The sequence below is a fragment of the Paramormyrops kingsleyae genome, chromosome 2 (assembly GCF_048594095.1).
Source record: "Paramormyrops kingsleyae isolate MSU_618 chromosome 2, PKINGS_0.4, whole genome shotgun sequence".
Lineage (NCBI taxonomy): Eukaryota > Metazoa > Chordata > Actinopteri > Osteoglossiformes > Mormyridae > Paramormyrops > Paramormyrops kingsleyae.
Window position 1 is genome coordinate 16,627,004 of NC_132798.1, and position 19,787 is coordinate 16,646,790.

Consider the following 19,787-nt stretch of genomic DNA (forward strand, 5'->3'; position numbering starts at 1 on the left):
CCTTAAGTGCACGGGAACTGTATTGTGTCGTTGTACACTTATCAGTCAAGCGAAGGAGGACTATAGACTGATATGGATAGTTTAAAGATACGGTGATCCATAGAGGAATACAAATTCCTTTGATGTAGCCAAATAATTTAATACAATATGTATAATACTGTGTAATTTAAGTATTTCAGATTTTTTTTTTGTAACTATTTAATTAGCAATGAATTCTTACGGCTTCATACACTATAAAGACAACAATACGGGGTTCATGACATTGTTGAACAATAACCCTAACTCCTAAAAATTACCTTGTGTTGAACTTTACAAGTGATTTGTTAAGAATTATTTAAAATAATACATTTTGTTATTAAAACGTCTTGGTGACCTGGAAACACTTCCCGGTAAAAAAACACCTATACGCTCGCTATAAGTCATTATTAACTTCAAAACACTACTGTAGGAAATAGATGCCTCACAATGACTAATCTGGGAAGGAATATTTAAACTCACTTCCTTGCTCTTACACCCTTTTGTTTTTGATTGTGATGGAAAAAAATAATGGAATGTTTCAGTTAGTAAGGTTGCACAAAATATTCTAATAGCAAAACCTTCATGCTTTAAAATACTTAGTAACCTCCACAGACATCGGTGATTTAACAGGATAACTACCAGAACAATTATGCCAAGATAAAGTTGGCTTTGTGGTCTTAAAAATCTGTGGTGTAAAACATTCATGGCTAACTGATGTAAAACCTTTACCATAATGATGTTTATAAAATATTCCATATTTATGCACCAAGATAAACCTTCAGACAAAGTTAACACACAAAATGTGTGCACTGTTGGTATAAATAAAAATAAATTACAATTTAAGTGCAATATATAGACACAACCACACAGTGTAATACAAGGTTACCAATGTACAGCTATTTAGACTTTCTGCTTTACTTTTTACGTCCAGACTTTCTCCTATTGGTATAATGCATGTCTCACACATTCAAATAATTAAAAAAATAAGCTGTAATAATAGATCCAGATGTTTTCCAAGAAAGTCCGAGTCACACTGCAGCTTATCTGCTAAGTTTCATTTTCTTCAGGCTCTCGGAATCTGCCGGCATCTTCTCCTGAAGGTAGGACTGTAAATGCAGGAAAACTGCAGCATTCCTGCAAACAGCATTACCGTAATGTCAGTAAAAGAGTTCACTGCTGTGTTGTTCAAAACTCGACACATTTATACAAGACAAAATATGGGTAAAATAATTAATTGCATAGGCCTAATAATGAGCTGAATATCACATAAACAATGGGATTCAGATTATTAATAATGCAAAAGGCAGTAATGAAATGACTGTGACCATTATCTACTGTTTATAGCAGTGAGACTCCTCACCTTGAGCAGTTTGGCACTAGTTCGGGCACCTGACTGGTTCTCCGGGTGCTTTTCCAGAAGGTGGTGGCTTCTTCTTCACGCCCCATGTTCCAAAGAACCCGAGTCAGCCAAAGCTCCACCACTTCAGTCCCTGTGAGTACAGGGAGAACAGCAGATCAACACCTCAAAAGTCAGTCATTTAATTATACAGTGTTACTAAGAAATTCATATAAAATGTCAATTATGGCAGCTGAAAAGCAAATGTGTGTAAGTATTTTGGGGGTAGTGAGTGGTTCAGTAGGTTGGGGCTGTGATCCTGTGATCAGAAGGTTACTGCTTCAAATCCAATGGCTGGCAGACAGATGCCACTGTTGGGCCCTTGAGCAAAGCTCCTAACCTTGCTTGCTTCATACGTGTGTCTGTGCATCTCATGGAGAGCAAAATGAGAAACAAGGAGAAAAGACTATTTCCCCAGAAGGAAAAATGAAGCACCACCATTGCATTCTAATCTCCGCCTTCAAAGTCCCACCATACCTGGAGAAGCCTGAAGACTGAGTTGGAAGTCCTGCAACGCTGCGCCTTCCTGCTTCCTGTCCATAAACCCGACGCCACGGCTAGCTAGCGCCAGAGCCTTCAGCTTCCGTAAAGCTGCCACCTTACTCGCAGCATTGTCTCCAGGGTCTCGGTGCTGCCACTCTGAGACACACACGGTGGTTTGTTACATCCAACTAATCATTACAGCCATCATCTCAAACCGAGAAACGCTCTGGACTGACGCTGACCTTCGTTTTTAAGACGCACCTTCACCAGGAGATTGATGGACCTAAAATATCCAAAAAAAAAAAAAAGTTCAAACAGAAGTAGCATTTTAACATAAACTACAAAGACATAAGGTTAGAAACCTGAGTCTGAGTTTATACCACTTTTAGCTAATTCACCAAGTAATAAAAATAGCCATTATGTCCTGTCCCAGGAGCCAGAAACACAAGCTTTCTGAAAGCATCAGCGTACCACATAAGCCCTACCTAGTTAAAGCAGTTATCTCTCCCTTACTCTCCTTCAGCCAGCCATAGGCCTGGCCCTCGATGAGGAAAGCTGTCCCCGCCCACAAGACGTAGTTCAGCCTTTCCTCCGCCTTTCCACTCTTTGCAAATAGCCCCCTCATCTCAGGAGAGAATGGCACCAAAGAGCCATCGTCCAGCTCATCCCTAAGGGGCATTTCCAGCACAAGTCTGTCCGGGATGAGCTCTGCAGTTTTCATAATGACTTCTTCACAGATCGCTATGGAATCCCAGTATCTCTCGGCCTTGAGGAGGGTGACTGCAGCCTCCAGGTAGATATCAGGAACTCTGGGCAGCCTTGAGTTGACATCTGTGTTTACCTAAAACATTCATATAGAAAAGTTATGCTTAACAGAGGCCTGGAGTGTATTGATGTTTGCAGCTTAATAAATGTTTAACACGTAATGGAGTACTACTAGAATCTTCATGCCAAAATCTGTGATTACTTTATGAGCACTTTATTTAAAGAGTACATTAAAAGAGCTACATTTAATAAAAAGGCTAAAGAGAATGTTACCAATTGCTTTAGGTCGCACTGTAATGTAGCAAGGAGGTCGAGATAGTTTTCTGCTGCCTCTGAAAACCTAAAGGAAGTACATTTATACAGCAACTGTAAATTATGATATGAAGATTCAGAGGAATATTACCGAAGTATCTCTGAATATCAGACAGTCACCTTCCACAATGCAGACATCTGTGTGCCAGGGTGTGCTGCATCTCAAGTAGGGAAGGCATCGCGAAGACCGAGTCACATGCTGGGTCGCCCAGCAGTGTATCCGGGGTAAGCAGAGGCACCCAGGTGCTGGATGGGTCACACGAAACTGGCGAGTGGGCGGCCTGCACACAGTAAGACAGGAGAGTCCCCCCGCCACCAGGGCGTCACGTTACACTGCCCGCCGGAGCCAGGGGAACGCCCAGGCATCCAGATGGGCTCAAGCACGAGGAATCGCTTACGGTGCAAAGGAGACGGAGCATCTCGATTTCAGCCGGGCAATTCTCCAGCTGCCTGTGCAGCAGGGAGCACTGGTAGAGGACAGTCCTGGAGCTGGCGCCCATCTCCAGTGCTCTCCTGTAACACTGCAGGGAGCTCTGAGGTCTGCCCTGTGAACAGGAAGTGTGAAGCACTGAGCCAGATGGACATGAAGGCCCAAGGTCGATCTTATGTGGATAGCACACCCAAACACTCAAAGAAAACCACTGTTTTATACGGTATTACCTATAGCGAAACATCCATCAAAGCAGCACGTAATGCTGAAGAATAAAAAAAGATTTAAAATATCATTTAAAGAGTTAATGCGGTGGTCCTCACCAGCCTGGCCAAACAGATGCCAGTCCGCATGTGGATCTCTGCCAGGAGTGATGTGGGAGAGGGCAGCATGGAGGCATCCTGAAGGATCTGGACAGCCTCAGAGTCTTTGCCCTCTTTCATCTTTCCTACACCTGAAAGATGAGAGACACTGAGACCTGACAGAACCCAAGGGTCACGAGGATTTGACACCAAGGATCCCGATGCAGCCTATTTCCATTGGGCAGTGGTTCAAAAATAAACAAATTATTTGCAATACAGGCAGTTCTCCACTGACAGAAGAAATGCACTACACAAACATCCGCATAAGTCAAATTTTAGCTGAGCCGGATTTACATTCCTATGCCATTCAAGACGCCTTATAGCCAGGCAAAAACATACTAATAATACATACTGAAGAATGCATATTACACAAATGAAAGTGTACATTTATTTGCAGACACAGGTTGTCTTTCTGTGTTAGTGCTTCTGTACACTCTTTGTAACCCAGATTAAGTCGGTTTTAAGTAAGTTGATTATTGCCCATACATGAATAAATGTTCATCTTGAGGGGAATTTGCCATTTATATATCACTATACTAAAGCACAGAATCACCGTGCAGGTGACACCGGTCTTGGAGAACAACGAAGAAAACAGGTAATGACCTTGTGTGACAACAGTGCAGATGTGAGCCAGCTCCTTCAACGCCCTGGGGGGCATTATTAGCAGAAGGGGGGGGTTCCTTTCAGGGCTAACCTGGACATTCTCAATTTCTGGAGGCAGTGACATGATCCCATCCTGAAAGGCAGAGAATCTTGAGATAACTAATAAAATGCAAGGTGGCTGTCCCAGAAGCCTATTAGACCAGTGTTTCCCAACCCAGTCCTTGGGGAACCCCGGACAGTCCACATTTTTGCTTGCTCCCTGCTCTCAGCCAATCAGGAACACTGAAAACCTGGTACAGGTGCTGGGAACTGAGAGGAAGCAAAAACGTGGACTGTCCGGAGTTCCCCGAGGACTGGGTTGGGAAACACTGCATTAGACTCTAAACCAGATGCATATTTAAGGTATTCCTTTTGAGTCTGGACCTTTAGGATTTATGGTGCATTTGTTTTGGAAGAACTGACTACAGCTTAAGTAGAATCTAGATCCTAAAGTTGCAAGCTGTCATCAGAAATTTGGATTTTAAAGGGTGATCATTCAGCCACATGCCTGAGTAACTGATTTAATACGACAGTCTGCCCGGAACAAACACAAAGTAATGCTGCCTGCCACCCCACTATCATACCTGAGAGTCTGGCAGAAGCAGCTTCTGGATACTGTCCAGCTGTTGTGTAGACAGCCATAGGGTCCACTGCACACATAGGAGCGCGTGGGCGCTGGGGAGGAGCCTGGGGCTCTGGAACTTCTCCAGAAACTCACGCCAGAGCACCAGAAGGTCTGAACTGGGGGGCTGACATCCAAAGGCTTCCAAAACTTTGGAAAAGTGTGCCACAAACTAAGAGACTGTACCTGGACATCTAACTATGAACAACTGATAACTTTATACCAACCAAGGTTTAAGTAGCATACACCATGACTTAACTACACGTTTGTTTAAATATATTCAATGAGAACATATATAAGGCACAGAATGTTTGACTTAGTTTGTGGTTAATTAATACGCAAGTAATAGTATAATACTATATTACTTGTGCCTCATCAAGTAAAGTTGAACCAAAAGCTGGGTATCAGCGGTAGTACCTCTAATGATCCCTTGGGTCAGTAAGTTTCCCGCTTCACAAAACTTTGAGAGACTCAGTGAAAACAGCAAAGTGTTGTAAAGCACCGTCAGTTCAAGCTCAAGGCTCGCAGCATCACACAGAGCCCCTGCAAAAGGCGAAAAAGGCCAATAGATTGCATGCGGACACACACCCGTGCCAAAACACATACAGCCCTGACATTTCCCCCCGACGTACCTTGTATTATGTGAAGCAGGCTGCACAGTTCGTTGTAGTACTGACAGCGTACATCTTGTCCATTTGCTTTATGTTTTCTCTCTGCGCACTAAAACATAAACAAAACTCTTAATGCTACTCATCATTAATCTGCTTCAAAACAACCTTTTCAACCGGTTAATACTCCTGGATATTTCACTGAAGCGACTCAAAATAAACACCCTTCCCGGGACTTTACGTCCTGAACCACTACAACAGCAAATGTCAGTCGCTAACTACAGTACAAAAAATGTTGTTCGGTAGTGTACTCAAGAGGACCATTCAAGTACCTTCCACTTTTTGACAATGTCGTTGTTTTGTTCAGTCCAAATGACCAGGCAATCACTCGGGGACATTCTACGCAGCACTGAGTTTCTGTCACAAGCGAAATAAACATGCCATGATCTCAAATACACTATCGTGTACTGCTAGTAAGAACCATAATCTAAGAATCCCTAAACTAATGGTAGTTTTAAATAACCCTTCCAGTAAGACTCAGAACATCTTTCGACTAGACGGATTCATAACTCGGAATAAGCGGCATTTTCAGTTCGAAAGAAGTACTTCCGGTGACGCAAGGAGCTACAATTTTCAAAATAAAAGGTTGAAAGTATACGAAGTTACAAACTTGCTTTAGATTGTAACATATATATGACTGTATGGGTTAACTGAACTTCTCATTGTTAGGCCTAACAGAGGTTTTAAAAAGATATATTTAGTTATCTGTTTCAATCCATGTATTTGTCAAATGTTTTGTTATTGCATTCACTTAATTATTTCACTTTCATATTTTAATAATTTTAATTAAAACATGTTGTCTGCACGTTGCTTTATATTCGTGAAATATTCAACCTACGAAAGAGATGCAAACGTACACGTGAATACAAACCAGAAACGAAAACGCCGAATGATGTTCAGCCCTGGGAAAGACCCACCATGTTATTAAAAGCGATATTTAACGTAGATCCGGCTAGGATTTTGGATTAATATTTTTGTGTAAGGTGGTGGCAGTTTTCACAAAGCAAAATTGATGCTAGCTAGAATTGACTCCCTCTTTTTGTAGGTCTATTATAATTTCCTGGTGGTGGTTATAGCCCAAATTATGTTGCAGCGCACAATCCAGAATTACGTAACCGATTACACCAACTGGGTATTAATTAAAACCGGAGGGTTGGAGCTGCAAGCTGATCTTCCCATCTGATTGATTCTAAAGAGTTGGTTTTATAAGCCCACTGCTGACTTATCGACATTAAAACACAGATCTGACTGCAACTATAGTTAACTGACAAAACTATTCCTTAACTACTTTTATGATGACGTGAGTCTGGACGCTGCATTTTAATCATAGACGTACATAAACACCTAGAGGAAACTTCTGAAATGCGGCAGTAGATATGACCCTGTACGTAGGGAAATAACCGGATTCTGACACTAGAAGCTGAGGTGCTTTTATTCTTTAACGACGAGCAGCCAGAAAGCAGCGCACGTCCAGCCTACTTCCGGTCATTCTGAACTGTAGTGTATAAAGGCAGCAGTTTCACATAACAGAAAACTAAGAAAACAAACGCAGATAAAATATAGTGAATTACAATGATACCCTGGGTACGCATAACGTATAATGTAAACTAAATTATATATATACTGTATATATATATATAAAAATCTGGATAAAAACGTGACAGTCTGGAACTGTGTTTTATTCCTACATAAAGATTTCTGACATTTCTGCTCCAGTTTGATTATCCAGATATGCGGCCAATCCCAGAATGCAAACAGATACTGCAGCCTGCCTTAGCTAATGTTGTATGCAAGTGTTTATTAAATGTGACTGTCTTTATTCATTATAATGACTTATATGAAGGTCACATCACATTTAGGAGCCATTAATGCAGAAATCCATATAATTCCAAAGGGTTCACAAACTTTTTCTCACAACTGTTTTTATACCCTTAACTGGTAATATCTGAATGTGAGTTTCTCCTCACTGTTATTAATTATCAGCAACGATAATACGAGCAACAACAATAATAATATCGGTCATCTTACATACAAATGCACCCACATGCAGTTTTCTTGTCACGTAGAAGGAACCCTGAGTTGCGGTTTTTTGACCTGCGCATCTGCTCCTATAGAAAAGCGGCGTAGCTACGGTGTAATTTGCGGTTTTTGGTAAATTAAGGGGGATATATTGCTGTTTGTTCGGGTTTTGGGGTCGATCCGTCGCATATGACTTGTTCCACATGACCCTATATGCAGGGTGCTGCAGCATAAACTAAGAAACTGCGTCATATTCTCCCTCTTTCCCCGAAGTCGCCCAGCGGAGACGCGTCGCCCGTCAGTCCGTCCGGCCGAGTCTGAGGTTGGGGAATAAAACGCAAAATGGTACGGATTTTCATTCTGATTTCGTAGGTTGGCATGTTTTAAATAATAGTTCCAGTGTTTCTCAATAATTATCTTCTAACTTGTGAGTTGTCATCACTTGTACTTTTCGAATCTGTGGGTTTTATTTTCGAAAAGGTACGAGCCTGTCACGAAAGAATATACAGCCTATATTTTATCTAGCGACTACGATCTAAATTTTTATACATTAACAATATTACAGTGTTATGGAAAAATAATATTATATATTTGGATTTCGTGCCGTACTATCGAGGACCAATTGCTAATAGGAGATTTAGTCTGTTTATGCGCCACATTAATATTTTGTATTAACAGACTGGCATCTATGCATACACGATTTTGACTGTTTTAAAAGATCTTCTGTAATGTAATCTTTACTCTTTGACTGCTGTTGGTTATGGTACACCATCTGCCCACGAACAAGTATGAATACTGTTGGAATAACGTTACCCCTTGTTATTAATAGCGAGTTAACGCCCATTTTATCTGCGGCTGCAGCAGTCTGTTGGCATGTAATCAGAGGCTGGTTTAGGGAAGGTTCTGGAAGCACGGTGGACGTTTATGCAATAATTGACTCTGTTCTTGATGATTGCCTGCGTTGTGCCGCAGGCTGCTTTACAGTGGTCGGTATATATGCACCCCAGTATATTTCTGGGACGTGCGCATTGTGCTGCGAGAATGCGGCAAATGTTAGTTTGGAAGTTACGTGTTCTACATATAGCGGCCCTTCAGTGTTTCCCTCAATCTGTGCAAAAAAAAATACCTGAAATGACGGGATCTAGAGAACACGTACAATTACTAACCACAGCAGCCAATCGAATTATTTTTTTGAAACTTAAAGACTGTTACAGGCTCAGTTTTCCCGATAAGGAAAATCAAAACATTTTAGGTTTTTTACTTTCTCTCGGATGAATTGTAAAGGGCATTGTGAAGATCTGTTTGTAAAAAGCCATCTACTATATCTAATGTAAGAGATTAAATGAATTTCTCATGCTTGGTTAACAGGTGAACTTCACTGTAGACCAGATCCGGGCAATCATGGACAAGAAGTCCAATATCAGGAACATGTCTGTGATTGCCCACGTAGACCATGGAAAATCTACGCTGACTGACTCGTTGGTCTGCAAGGCAGGCATCATTGCCTCGGCACGGGCTGGGGAAACCAGGTTCACAGATACACGGAAAGATGAGCAAGAGAGATGTATCACCATAAAATCAACGTAGGTTTCACCATCTAAAACAAGGCCACATTTTTCTGATATAAACCGCTGAGGCACCACAATTGTTAAGATCATAGCTTTATAAACAAAATAACTAGTTCACATTTCAAAAGGCGTCCAGCTGTTGTAGACTTTAGCAAGTAATCTAAACAGCTTAAACTTTCTAACTAGTTAGCCCTGTAACTTACTGACTGCAGATGTAGGCATATTTCCTATGATCTTATTTATTCATTTCCCCAGTATGGTTATCCAAAAGGTTTGTTTGTAAAACAGCAGCACTCCGTCTTTTAAGTGCTTCTGATGGGCATGATTAGTATGTCTTTTATTATTGCTGTCAAGACCTCAACACATCTGATCGTATTTGGTGGCACTGAAGTCAATCGTTTCCCTTTCAGCGCTATTTCGTTGTATTACGAGCTTCAGGAGAATGACCTGGCCTTCATTAAACAGTGCAAGGATGGCTCTGGTTTCCTGATAAACCTCATTGATTCCCCTGGTCATGTCGATTTCTCTTCTGAAGTGACAGCCGCACTCAGAGTTACTGATGGTGCACTTGTAGTTGTCGACTGTGTTTCAGGTACGTTGGGACTAGACTGATGTAAAGAGAGGTACACTTTTATGATTTATTGTAGTTCTAAGTGTTTCTGCTCTTGAACTTTTACCATTTGATTATTCATTGGAGAGTTGCTTTGAGCTTGAAAGCCTGATTGGAGATGATTTTTTTGGGGAACATTTGTAGTTTTCACGTGATAAACTGGCCACAGTTTTTAGAGCAGTGTTTCCCAACCCAGTCCTCGGGGAACCCCGGACAGTCCACGTTCTTGCTCCCTCCCAGCTCCTAGCCAATCAGGAACATCGAATACCTGGTACAGGTGTGCTGGGAGCTGAGAGGAAGCAAAAACATGGACTGGGTTTGGAAACACTATTTTAGAGTACAAGCCTGAACTTTGTGTCTGCAATGTTTTACTTTCTTTTACCAAAGTTAACGTGAAGTTGAGGTTTAAGTTGTGTGTGTATGTGTGTCAGGGGTTGAACAAAGGGTTGTCCTGAATGGGGACTTTTCCTACAGGTGTCTGTGTACAGACAGAGACCGTGCTCAGGCAAGCCATCGCAGAGCGGATAAAACCAGTTCTTATGATGAACAAGATGGACAGGGCTCTGCTGGAGCTGCAGCTTGAAACAGATGAGCTCTATCAAACGTTCCAGCGTATTGTGGAGAACGTCAACGTCATCATCTCGACCTATGGAGAGGGAGAGCATGGGCCAATGGGCAACATTATGGTTGGTTTTGATGGAGAAGCAGCTCTGTGTAAATGCTAAGTGCAGAAGCTACTGTAAATGAACATTACACTGTCTTCTGACCATGGTTTGTTTTGTGTGTATCACAGGTCGACCCAGTTGTTGGAACGGTAGGATTTGGGTCAGGTCTCCATGGTTGGGCTTTCACGCTGAAGCAGTTTGCTGAGATGTATGTGGCCAAATTTACTGCCAAGGGGGACAAGAAGGCAGAGATGTCACTAGCAGACCGTGCCAAGAAAGTAGAAGACATGATGAAGAAGCTCTGGGGAGACAAGTGAGTCAGGACATGGTGCTCATGGGGTCGTTTGATGAGTCTGTGGTTCCTGCCGAGAAAGGTGTCCTCACATGCCTTTGGGATCTGAGAGCTACACTATACTGCTTTGATATTTAGTGTTTAAGGGGACAAAGGCAGCTCCAATCAAGGTATGCCTTTTTCTAGGTACTTTGACCCTGAAGTTGGAAAATTCAGCAAAACAGCAACTAATGCAGAGGGCAAGAAGCTTCCAAGAACTTTCTGCCAACTCGTCTTGGATCCTATATTTAAAGTAACTACATCCAAGTTATTTAGTAGATAATTTATAGTGAATTATTGGTCAGGGATTAGTTCTGTAGACATTTAGGAGTGATTTGGCCTTTGTGTTACTGATTTGTGCATCATTGCAAGCTGTGGAACTTTTGTGAAATGCATGACCAGTTTTTTTTTGTTTTTTGACATTTTGGGCAACAGGTTTTTGATGCCATCATGAATTTCAAGAAGGAGGAGACCCAGAAACTGACTGAGAAACTCGACGTGAAGTTAGACGCAGAAGACAAGGAAAAGGAGGGGAAGCCGCTGCTCAAGGTGTTTTAATCACACGCTCCGAAGCATTCATTCATATTTTTATTTTTAGATTATTATGGAAATTTATTTTTATATTAATGAGTCATTATAATTCAAAAACTACAGATTTGTTAACCTGTTAAATTGCCTGTAAACATTTTGAAACACAGTGATTAAGGGGTTAATTGGAACAAAACCAGCATAACATTTCCCCAGGACCTGCTTCCAGAACTGCTTTATTCTGGGTCTGGTCCTTTGTTTATGTCGTTGTTCTTCCAGCAAGATGTCTTAATTAGCAAAGCCTCATTGTTATGAAGTAATTATCCAGATGGTGCATCTACCACTAATTACTCGGTACGGCTGATATAAGAAGAAAATTACTGTTACACGGTTGATTATATGTTACATATCCTGACTTGATTAATCTCCAACAGCACTAAATACTATTTAGGTATAAATCAGACATTCAGGTACTCAGTTTTCATAGATTATCGAAGTTCATAAACAGGGCCGTAGCAAGAATTTTTTAAATACCGAGGTCAGAAGCGCTAGGTGTCCCAGGTGTGTCCTGTAATGGGTCGTGGTTATTGAAGTTGTAGAAACATATACTGAGGATTGACCTTGGTGTCCTTAATGGTAGGTGTGGGCATGTTTGTAAATTATATTTGGTACGTTACTATCTTTTAGATGTGTTATTAACCCATCACAGACGAAAATACCTTTTGAATTGACTGTGCTGGTAGATTAACCTACGGAGCACAGCTGACCGCCCAGTAAGCAGGGACGGATTATGGGTTCTGTGGGCCCCTGGGCAAAACGTCAGCCAAACGCCCTCCCTCCATGTTTCCATCAGAGGCCCTATAGGGTCAGGGGCCCTTGTAGGCAGAGGATCAAAGAATGTAGGCCCTCTAAAATAGACAAACGAAAATACATTGTTGATAAGCGTTGCAAATTGTTTTGGGCTAGGGGCCCCACGGGCCCCCTGCACCCCAAGGGCCCTTGGGCAGCGGCCCCGCTGTCCCGGTCCGTAATCCATCCCTGCCAGTAAGGCACACCTGATTTCGGCTCTGGCCACTGTAGACAGACCCAGGAACCCCTGACATGGAGCTCACATGGTCCACATTCTGTATACCAAGCGTATCTCCTGAGAGTGTTCTAGAGACACCCCATCACTTCCTGTGCCACGCAGGCAGTCATGCGGCGATGGCTACCAGCAGGGGACGCCCTTCTTCAGATGATAACCATCCACCTGCCGTCGCCTGTCACCGCTCAGCGGTATCGCTGCGAGCTGCTGTACGAGGGCCCGGGAGACGACGAGTCGGCCATGGGTGAGAAGATGGCATTACGTCACAGTCCCCCCCCCCCCCCCCTTTTCTGTTCTGTCCATTTCAGCAAGATTGTATGATATTTTTTTTTTTGCTGCAGGTATAAAGAACTGTGATGCCAAGGCTCCACTTATGATGTACATCTCCAAAATGGTGCCCACCTCGGACAAGGGCCGATTCTATGCTTTCGGCCGGGTCTTCTCAGGCACGGTAGCCACCGGCCAGAAGGTCCGCATCATGGGACCCAACTACACACCTGGAAAGAAGGAGGACCTGTACTTGAAGCCCATTCAAAGGTGAGTTACACTCACAACCATCTGACACGTGGCTTCGTCGTTGAGGGTGATGGACGATGCTTATAGCTGGTTACAAGCCACAGCTAAAAAGGAGAAGGAAAAAAAAAAGACAGTGAATGACCTTTTATTGAATTATTTATGCAGTACATGGGCTATGACTTCACTGGTTTCGCGAACTATTGCCTAAGATTTGTGATTGGAGTATAAGAGCTCTGATGTTTATAAAGAAGTATAATTTTTGCTGATATCAGAATATGCTGTATTTTCTAGTTCTAGAAAATTGGTAGAAAATACTCTACTGCAGCATGCGGCTCAGTGGGCTAAGCTTCTGTGCTTATGGGTGATAGGTTGCTGGTTCGAGCCTGCCCTTAGCACGTATGTGGGTCCTTAGCCCCCAACTCCCTGGGTGCTGCTATGGGTGGCTGCTCTTTGTGGTCAGCTTGCTCTCACCTACAGGAAGGAAGAGGGGGGAAGGTGTAAGGATAACCATTATTAGTCCCACTACAGACAGTTTTGAACCCTTTTAGTCATAGATTAAAACCAGTTGTCCACCAGTGTTTTGATTTTTCACTGAATTAAATTAGATCAGATGTTTTGACCATTTGCTGGAGATGACAAGACAAACCTATGAGCCTTTCTGTGACAGGACCATCCTGATGATGGGCCGGTATGTGGAGCCTATTGAGGATGTGCCCTGTGGCAACATCGTGGGCCTGGTGGGCGTGGACCAGTTTCTGGTAAAGACGGGCACCATCACCACGTTTGAAAATGCCCACAACATGCGAGTGATGAAGTTCAGCGTCAGCCCCGTGGTGCGCGTCGCCGTGGAGGCGAAGAACCCCGCTGATCTGCCCAAACTGGTGGAGGGGCTCAAGCGACTAGCCAAGTCTGACCCCATGGTACAGGTGGGTCTCCGGGGTCATGATGTGGCCCCATAACCTCGATACTGATGGGTATAGTTTCTGTTGAAGACCTGCCGTTGTCCCCATGAATAAACTGCTCTAGGAAAATATACAGCTACACGAACGGGTAAAAGAGTCACTTTGGAGGAAAACTTCAGCTAAGGAAAGAAATGTGGTTAATCATTATTGTTTACGGGAAACTGAAATGTAGCCATAGGCGTGTTGTGGATCAGCGTGTTTCTTAAAACATGTCCTGTCTGTGTCATCAGTGCATCATTGAAGAATCAGGCGAACACATCGTGGCGGGTGCTGGGGAACTGCATCTGGAGATTTGCCTGAAAGACCTGGAGGAGGACCATGCCTGCATCCCGCTGAAAGTAAGAGCCGCTGCAACCCTCGGATAAATCTGGACAGCCGTGCCCTGTATTTACGGACTGCAAATGGACTGCGGAATGTTCCGTGCCCACAGAAATCGGATCCCGTGGTCTCCTACCGCGAGACGGTGAGCGACGACTCCGACCAAGTCTGCCTGTCCAAGTCCCCCAACAAGCACAACCGACTGTACATGAAAGCGCGGCCCTTCCCGGACGGCCTGGCGGAGGACATCGACAAGGGGGATGTTAGCGCGCGACAGGAGCTCAAGCAGCGCGCTCGCTACTTGGCCGAGAAGTACGAATGGGAGGTGACCGAGGCTCGCAAGATTTGGTGCTTTGGGCCTGATGGAAGTGGACCTAACATCCTAGTGGATATCACCAAGGGGGTCCAGTACCTGAATGAAATTAAAGACAGCGTCGTGGCTGGCTTCCAGTGGGCAACCAAAGAGGTAAAGCACTTAGAATTTTGGAGGTTATATTTCAGTGTATTTTATTTATTAGGCAATTTTATGCAAAGTGATGTACATTTGAGGAAACAGTAGGATCAGCGAGTCCTGGAGGAATTGGAGTTAAGGGCCTTGCTCAAGGGCCCAACGGTGAAAACATCCTGCTGATCATGGGATTTGAACCAGCAACCTTCCAAACACAGGCTCTAACTTGCAGAACCACACACTAGCCTGATGATAGGTGATCGATTGATCACATTCATTAAATATAAATTCATATTTAAGACCATACAGGCATGTGGGTTTTATATCATGAGTGTTTAGGTCAAGTATAGATCACCTAGGAGTTAAAAACGCAAAGGTGAGTAACGCCTCTGCTGTCGCGTACCAGGGTGTCCTGTGCGAGGAGAACATGAGGGGCGTGCGCTTCGACATCCACGACGTCACGCTTCATGCCGACGCCATCCACAGAGGCGGGGGCCAGATCATCCCCACGACACGGCGAGTGCTTTATGCCTCTGTACTCACAGCCAAGCCCAAGATCATGGAGCCCATCTACCTGGTGGAGATACAGGTGACCTTCCCAGACCTTTACGAGCATCCATTTCAGCTCCTTCTCCATGTTATAATACTGCTGTATAAACTCGCCAGTGATTTGTCAGTTATTTGATGCCATCAGTCATTTGTATCGTGTCTTACACTGATGTTGTTAATTAAGCTCTCTAGAGCAACTGGCTGGAAAGGTGTCATATAAAAACGAATTTAATTGAGTCAGCTGTAAGGGGTGTTCGGTCCAGTTAAGGTCCAGAAAGTGCAAATCCAGACCAAGATTTTGTTTCAACCAACTAATTGAGTATTAGTAGTCGCAAAGTATTCAACTGGTTGTATATAACAAAACCTTGGTCTGGATTTGTCCTTTCTCGACCTGAACTTTCCACCTTTAGTTTAAAGTTAGAAAGTGCTTAAACCCACTGTTTCAAATCACCATCACTTAAAAGTACAAAATAGGAATTTTTATGGGAATTAATATTTATAGAGTAATACAATTGGATTGATAGGCAGAATTTACAAATTTAGCACAATGAGTACACTGAGTACTGAAGACAGGACATAACTAGACCATGAACTGAAACAGAAATTAAATGGAACACGTTTTCTATTTCAGGGGGCGAAAATTCCCTTGGAGTAGCAGAGGATGTTTACGTTTCTCACGCATGCTCTAATAAATGGCTGACGGTATCTCCCGCAGTGTCCGGAGCACGTCGTCGGAGGGATCTACGGTGTCCTGAACAGGAAACGAGGCCACGTTTTTGAGGAGTCCCAAGTGGCAGGAACACCTATATTCGTGGTGAAGGCCTATCTTCCGGTAAACGAATCCTTTGGTAAGTTCTTCCAAAGCATTTAAACCATGAAGTGATGTCGGCTGAGGAAGTAATACATGATTGTCGACTAAAGGCTGATTTACAGTTTTGTGTAGAATCTACGTCGTAGGTAACTGTGTAGCCACATACTCTGTGCTGTAGCTTGACTCACATCTCCCCAGAAATGTAACTGCAGGTGTTGGGCCACAGCCTGGGTTCCCATGGACCGAACCACAAGTTAATCCGGACCCAGCTGATAATGCTCCTTATGAATCAATATGGTTAAAGTAAAAAGGCTTAACGTGGTTCGAAGTACAAAAATACAATGAAGAACCACCACACTTAACACACAATTCCCCCCCACCCCCCCCTTTATTTCAAAGAGTCAAAAAGATCAGGGAGCGTTAATAAGTTCTCATTTTGTTATATATTGATGTCTATGTGGAAGGTTATTCTTAATTCATTAAACCTCATGAAATGCTGTTTTGTTATTCAAAATTGTTCCGGACCCCTACCTTTGAATGAAAATCGGACGCGGATCTTTGCTCAGAAAAGTTTGAGAACTGGGCTACAGCAAAGGCTATGTGGCTTCCTATGGCGTATATTCTACACAATTTATAGGATATTATAGGATAAATAAATTCTGAGAAAATGGATGCTCTTCCTGCACACAGGCTTCACAGCAGACTTGCGGTCCAACACTGGGGGTCAGGCTTTCCCGCAGTGCGTGTTCGACCACTGGCAGATCCTCCCGGGCGACCCATATGACGAGAACAGCCGACCGAGCCAGGTGGTGGCGGAAACCCGTAAGCGCAAGGGTCTGAAGGAGGGCATCCCAGCTCTCGACAACTTCCTGGACAAGCTGTGATCGACAGGACGACCCGCTATGTCCACCATGCCGCTACATCACGAAAAAACCCCAGGAAACCCAGATAGGAACAGAGTAAATGTCCAATCAGAAATTGTAAAAAGGGGGCTTTCAACTCATGTCATTTAATCATCTTATGATTAAATATAAAAGCAAACTTATTTTCTGTGATTGACCATTGCTGCATTATCCTGTATTAACAGTGTAAGTTTGCTGTTTGACATATGTCAAACTTATCAGTAGGTACTGTAAATACAAATACTTGTCAAACTGCTTTGAGTTACTTGGTAATCCTTTAGAATCTGGTTAAAGTAACAAGCTAGTGTATTTTACCTCCATTGGCTTAAGTAAACTGTAGGAGTCCAAGCAGAAGCGGAATTAGGTACAGGTAATAGGTACACTGATAGTGCTAAGTACTGAACATTGGCTAATGAGTGTAGATAGCCAGTGACCATAGACACATCCCCAGTGAATGTGAACAGTGAATATCAGCCAGTGAACATGCGCAGTGAGAGCCTGCCGCTGCAGCTGCGCTTCTCTGTGCCTAGTGAGATTTTGTAAAATGTCAGTATACCCGGGATGCAATACTGAGCTGTGAAACAAATCTTGACCGAAGAACTGTTTCCAACTAATCAACAGGCGTAACATTTAAGTTCGCGATGGTTACTCGACTTCTGTTTAATTCTTTTACTAACGATGCATCGTTACGTTTTACGAAGGGTGGTGTTATAGGGGGCAGTTCACTCAATATCGAATGTAATTTGCTAACAAAGTTAATAATACTGAAAAATGATTCAGGCGTTTTAAATGGTCAAAATCTGCAGACCACAATCAGACAGCGGTATTTAAAACCTTTACATTTTAACCCTCCAGAGAAACTCCAGTGTAATTTTCATTCCGTCGATTAAAGTGATTTTGTAACTATAGCATAGGGTCTGTGTGCAGGTCGTTTATTCGTAAAGTATCTCAGTGTGCATTATTAGTTCAGCCACCGTAAATCTACAGAGCCTCCGTACAAATATGGTCCTAAATCGCAAAGATTTTGGTGCACAAATCAAAAAAAGCGAAATGGCCGTTATTACACGTACTCCCCCGCTGCGAAGGTAAGCTGGGTGCAATAGTCTAAGTTTACTCGGTTGTACTGTTCTGATCCTGACACATTCACATACATGCAGCTGTTCATGTCTTTGTATAAACGGAAAATAAACGCGCAATGCTGACTGTCAGATCAATATGCGTGTGATACAGGTTCAAATACCACCGACTTGCTGTTTCCTTTACAAACTTACCGGAATTCCCACTTCCTGACAGTTCCGGGGTGCTGGTAGCCCTTTACCATGCCGGGTAAGATCTGTTTCTTTCCAGAAATAAACACAGGCTCGCCAGCTCTCCCGCATCTGGCGTGATGCTCTCCCAAGAACTCCTACGGCAAATCTATATTATTTCATTATAAACCTAAAATTGGCTACATCAAAAGCCTAGGGGGAGTTTGCAAACCCTACTGACTATTTACAGTGTAATAAAACTCGTATGCATGTGTGTGCAGACTTGTCGCGAATTGAAAATGTCGCTCCGTCCAGCTTGCAACCCTGTAAACGGGGGCAAAACCATAACGAGTGAAAGTCCCACCGAGTGTGGCTCAGTGCGCTGAGCCTCTGGGCTTGTTACTGGAAAGTGGCCAGTTTGAGCCCCAGCCTCAGCAGAATAGTCACATGGTCATGGACCCTTGAGCGAGGCCCTTAACCCCCAGCCTCAGAGGTGCTGCACGTTGGCTCACCCTGTGATGTGATCCGACCCCCTCCCCCAGCTGTGGAGAACAAGATGGGGTAAGTGAAAAGAGAATTTCCCAGTTTCCCGTGGCAATCAATAAAGTATCACTATTGTAAATGACTATAAGAAATACTAAAGCAGGTTTCACAATCGTGTTGACCTTTATGTAAAAAAAATCCATTAATTCAAACTTTAGACGTAACAAAATCTTTACAAATGTTTGCATAATATGTAAGGTAAATTAACAAATAAATTCTTATAATTAGTTTTACTTATTGTGCACATCTTACATAAAGAGGGTAATAGACAATTCAGGTTACTGAGCATCAGGTACAAAAAAAATAAATAAAATAAGCCCACATTGAAGTGACCACCAGAGGGCAGTCAAGCCACCTAGAGTTAGTAGCTAAAACAGCTGCTGGGTTATGATGAAACCCGTGTAGAATGAAACGGTATTAACTCACTATCAGGCAGTTTAAGCATGCGCTGTGTCAGCCTTCATAGGCTTCACCAATCCGGGGACTGTAGTGCCAGTGCCTGATGAACAAAGTGTGCGGAGATGGACACGTGGTTCATGGAGTGAGTTTGAGGGTTTGTCTTGCCGCAGCAAGCAGAATGTATTGGTATGGATGAACGGATCTGCAAAACATAGGCAACATGGCAGCACGTAACAAGATGCCAATAATGTAAATGAACCCCCCCAGAACAGTAAAGCCAGTTCTATATTATCAGTGTAGACTGATATATATCAGTTATTGCATATCTATTAGATATTGTTTTCAAAACAAGCTAACAGGTATTCTACCAATATAACCCAGCCATCTTAATCATAAGAACTCTGCTGATTTTAGCAGGATAATATTAAGAGAATATTTTGATACCGCAAAATATTTTTATAGGTTTAAGAGGTTTGCTTGTGTTTATTACCATGGCAAACTCTTATTACCGGCCTTGAAACACACAAATCAATTTTCTGCCCATTCTGGTCAACTTTTTTAAAAAATCAATCACTAGGAATATCTTCTG

At 43.0% G+C, this 19,787-nt stretch overlaps 2 protein-coding genes across 7 annotated transcripts; one reads left to right on the top strand and one right to left on the bottom strand.

Moving 5' to 3' along the window:
- Window positions 1-118: 118 nt before the first annotated feature.
- Window positions 119-7,849, bottom strand: fancg (FA complementation group G). 6 transcript variants are annotated; one of them, XM_023836701.2, is made up of 15 exons: window positions 7,743-7,849; window positions 5,971-6,055; window positions 5,663-5,750; window positions 5,448-5,573; window positions 4,993-5,180; window positions 4,370-4,502; window positions 3,728-3,858; window positions 3,373-3,519; window positions 3,095-3,255; window positions 2,936-3,002; window positions 2,383-2,738; window positions 2,140-2,180; window positions 1,892-2,053; window positions 1,379-1,508; window positions 119-1,152 (listed from the first exon to the last, which is right to left on the bottom strand). In XM_023836701.2, exons 2-15 carry the CDS (start codon window positions 6,034-6,036, stop codon window positions 1,059-1,061), a joined length of 1,890 nt encoding a protein of 629 aa, XP_023692469.1. In that variant the 5' UTR covers window positions 6,037-6,055; window positions 7,743-7,849; the 3' UTR covers window positions 119-1,058. The 6 variants fall into 6 exon arrangements, with proteins under 6 accessions (XP_023692469.1, XP_023692470.1, XP_023692471.1 ...); XM_023836702.2 differs by lacking the exon at window positions 7,743-7,849 and adding an exon at window positions 7,035-7,091; XM_023836703.2 differs by lacking the exon at window positions 7,743-7,849 and adding an exon at window positions 6,616-6,777.
- A 75-nt stretch (window positions 7,850-7,924) lies between these two features.
- eef2l2 (eukaryotic translation elongation factor 2, like 2) lies at window positions 7,925-17,264 on the top strand. The gene is made up of 15 exons (XM_023836696.2): window positions 7,925-8,062; window positions 9,086-9,300; window positions 9,696-9,877; window positions 10,370-10,581; window positions 10,689-10,873; window positions 11,039-11,144; window positions 11,327-11,440; window positions 12,609-12,747; window positions 12,845-13,040; window positions 13,687-13,945; window positions 14,212-14,319; window positions 14,412-14,765; window positions 15,154-15,336; window positions 16,012-16,144; window positions 16,798-17,264. Exons 1-15 carry the CDS (start codon window positions 8,060-8,062, stop codon window positions 16,989-16,991), a joined length of 2,583 nt encoding a protein of 860 aa, XP_023692464.1. The 5' UTR covers window positions 7,925-8,059; the 3' UTR covers window positions 16,992-17,264.
- The last annotated feature ends 2,523 nt before the right edge of the window (window positions 17,265-19,787 follow it).

What these genes read in the sequence shown, in the direction of transcription:
- fancg (XM_023836701.2), bottom strand. Translation starts at nt 6,036, where the DNA reads ATGTCCCCGAGTGATTGCCTGGTCATTTGGACTGAACAAAACAACGAC. An exon ending in GACCCAAGGGATCATTAGAG is followed by an intron (nt 5,181 to 5,447) that starts GTACTACCGCTG and finishes ACTTTTCCAAAG; the next exon opens with TTTTGGAAGCCTTTGGATGT. An exon ending in TGCTTCTGCCAGACTCTCAG is followed by an intron (nt 4,503 to 4,992) that starts GTATGATAGTGG and finishes TCTGCCTTTCAG; the next exon opens with GATGGGATCATGTCACTGCC.
- eef2l2 (XM_023836696.2), top strand. An exon ending in TCCAGTGGGCAACCAAAGAG is followed by an intron (nt 14,766 to 15,153) that starts GTAAAGCACTTA and finishes GTCGCGTACCAG; the next exon opens with GGTGTCCTGTGCGAGGAGAA. An exon ending in TCTACCTGGTGGAGATACAG is followed by an intron (nt 15,337 to 16,011) that starts GTGACCTTCCCA and finishes TATCTCCCGCAG; the next exon opens with TGTCCGGAGCACGTCGTCGG.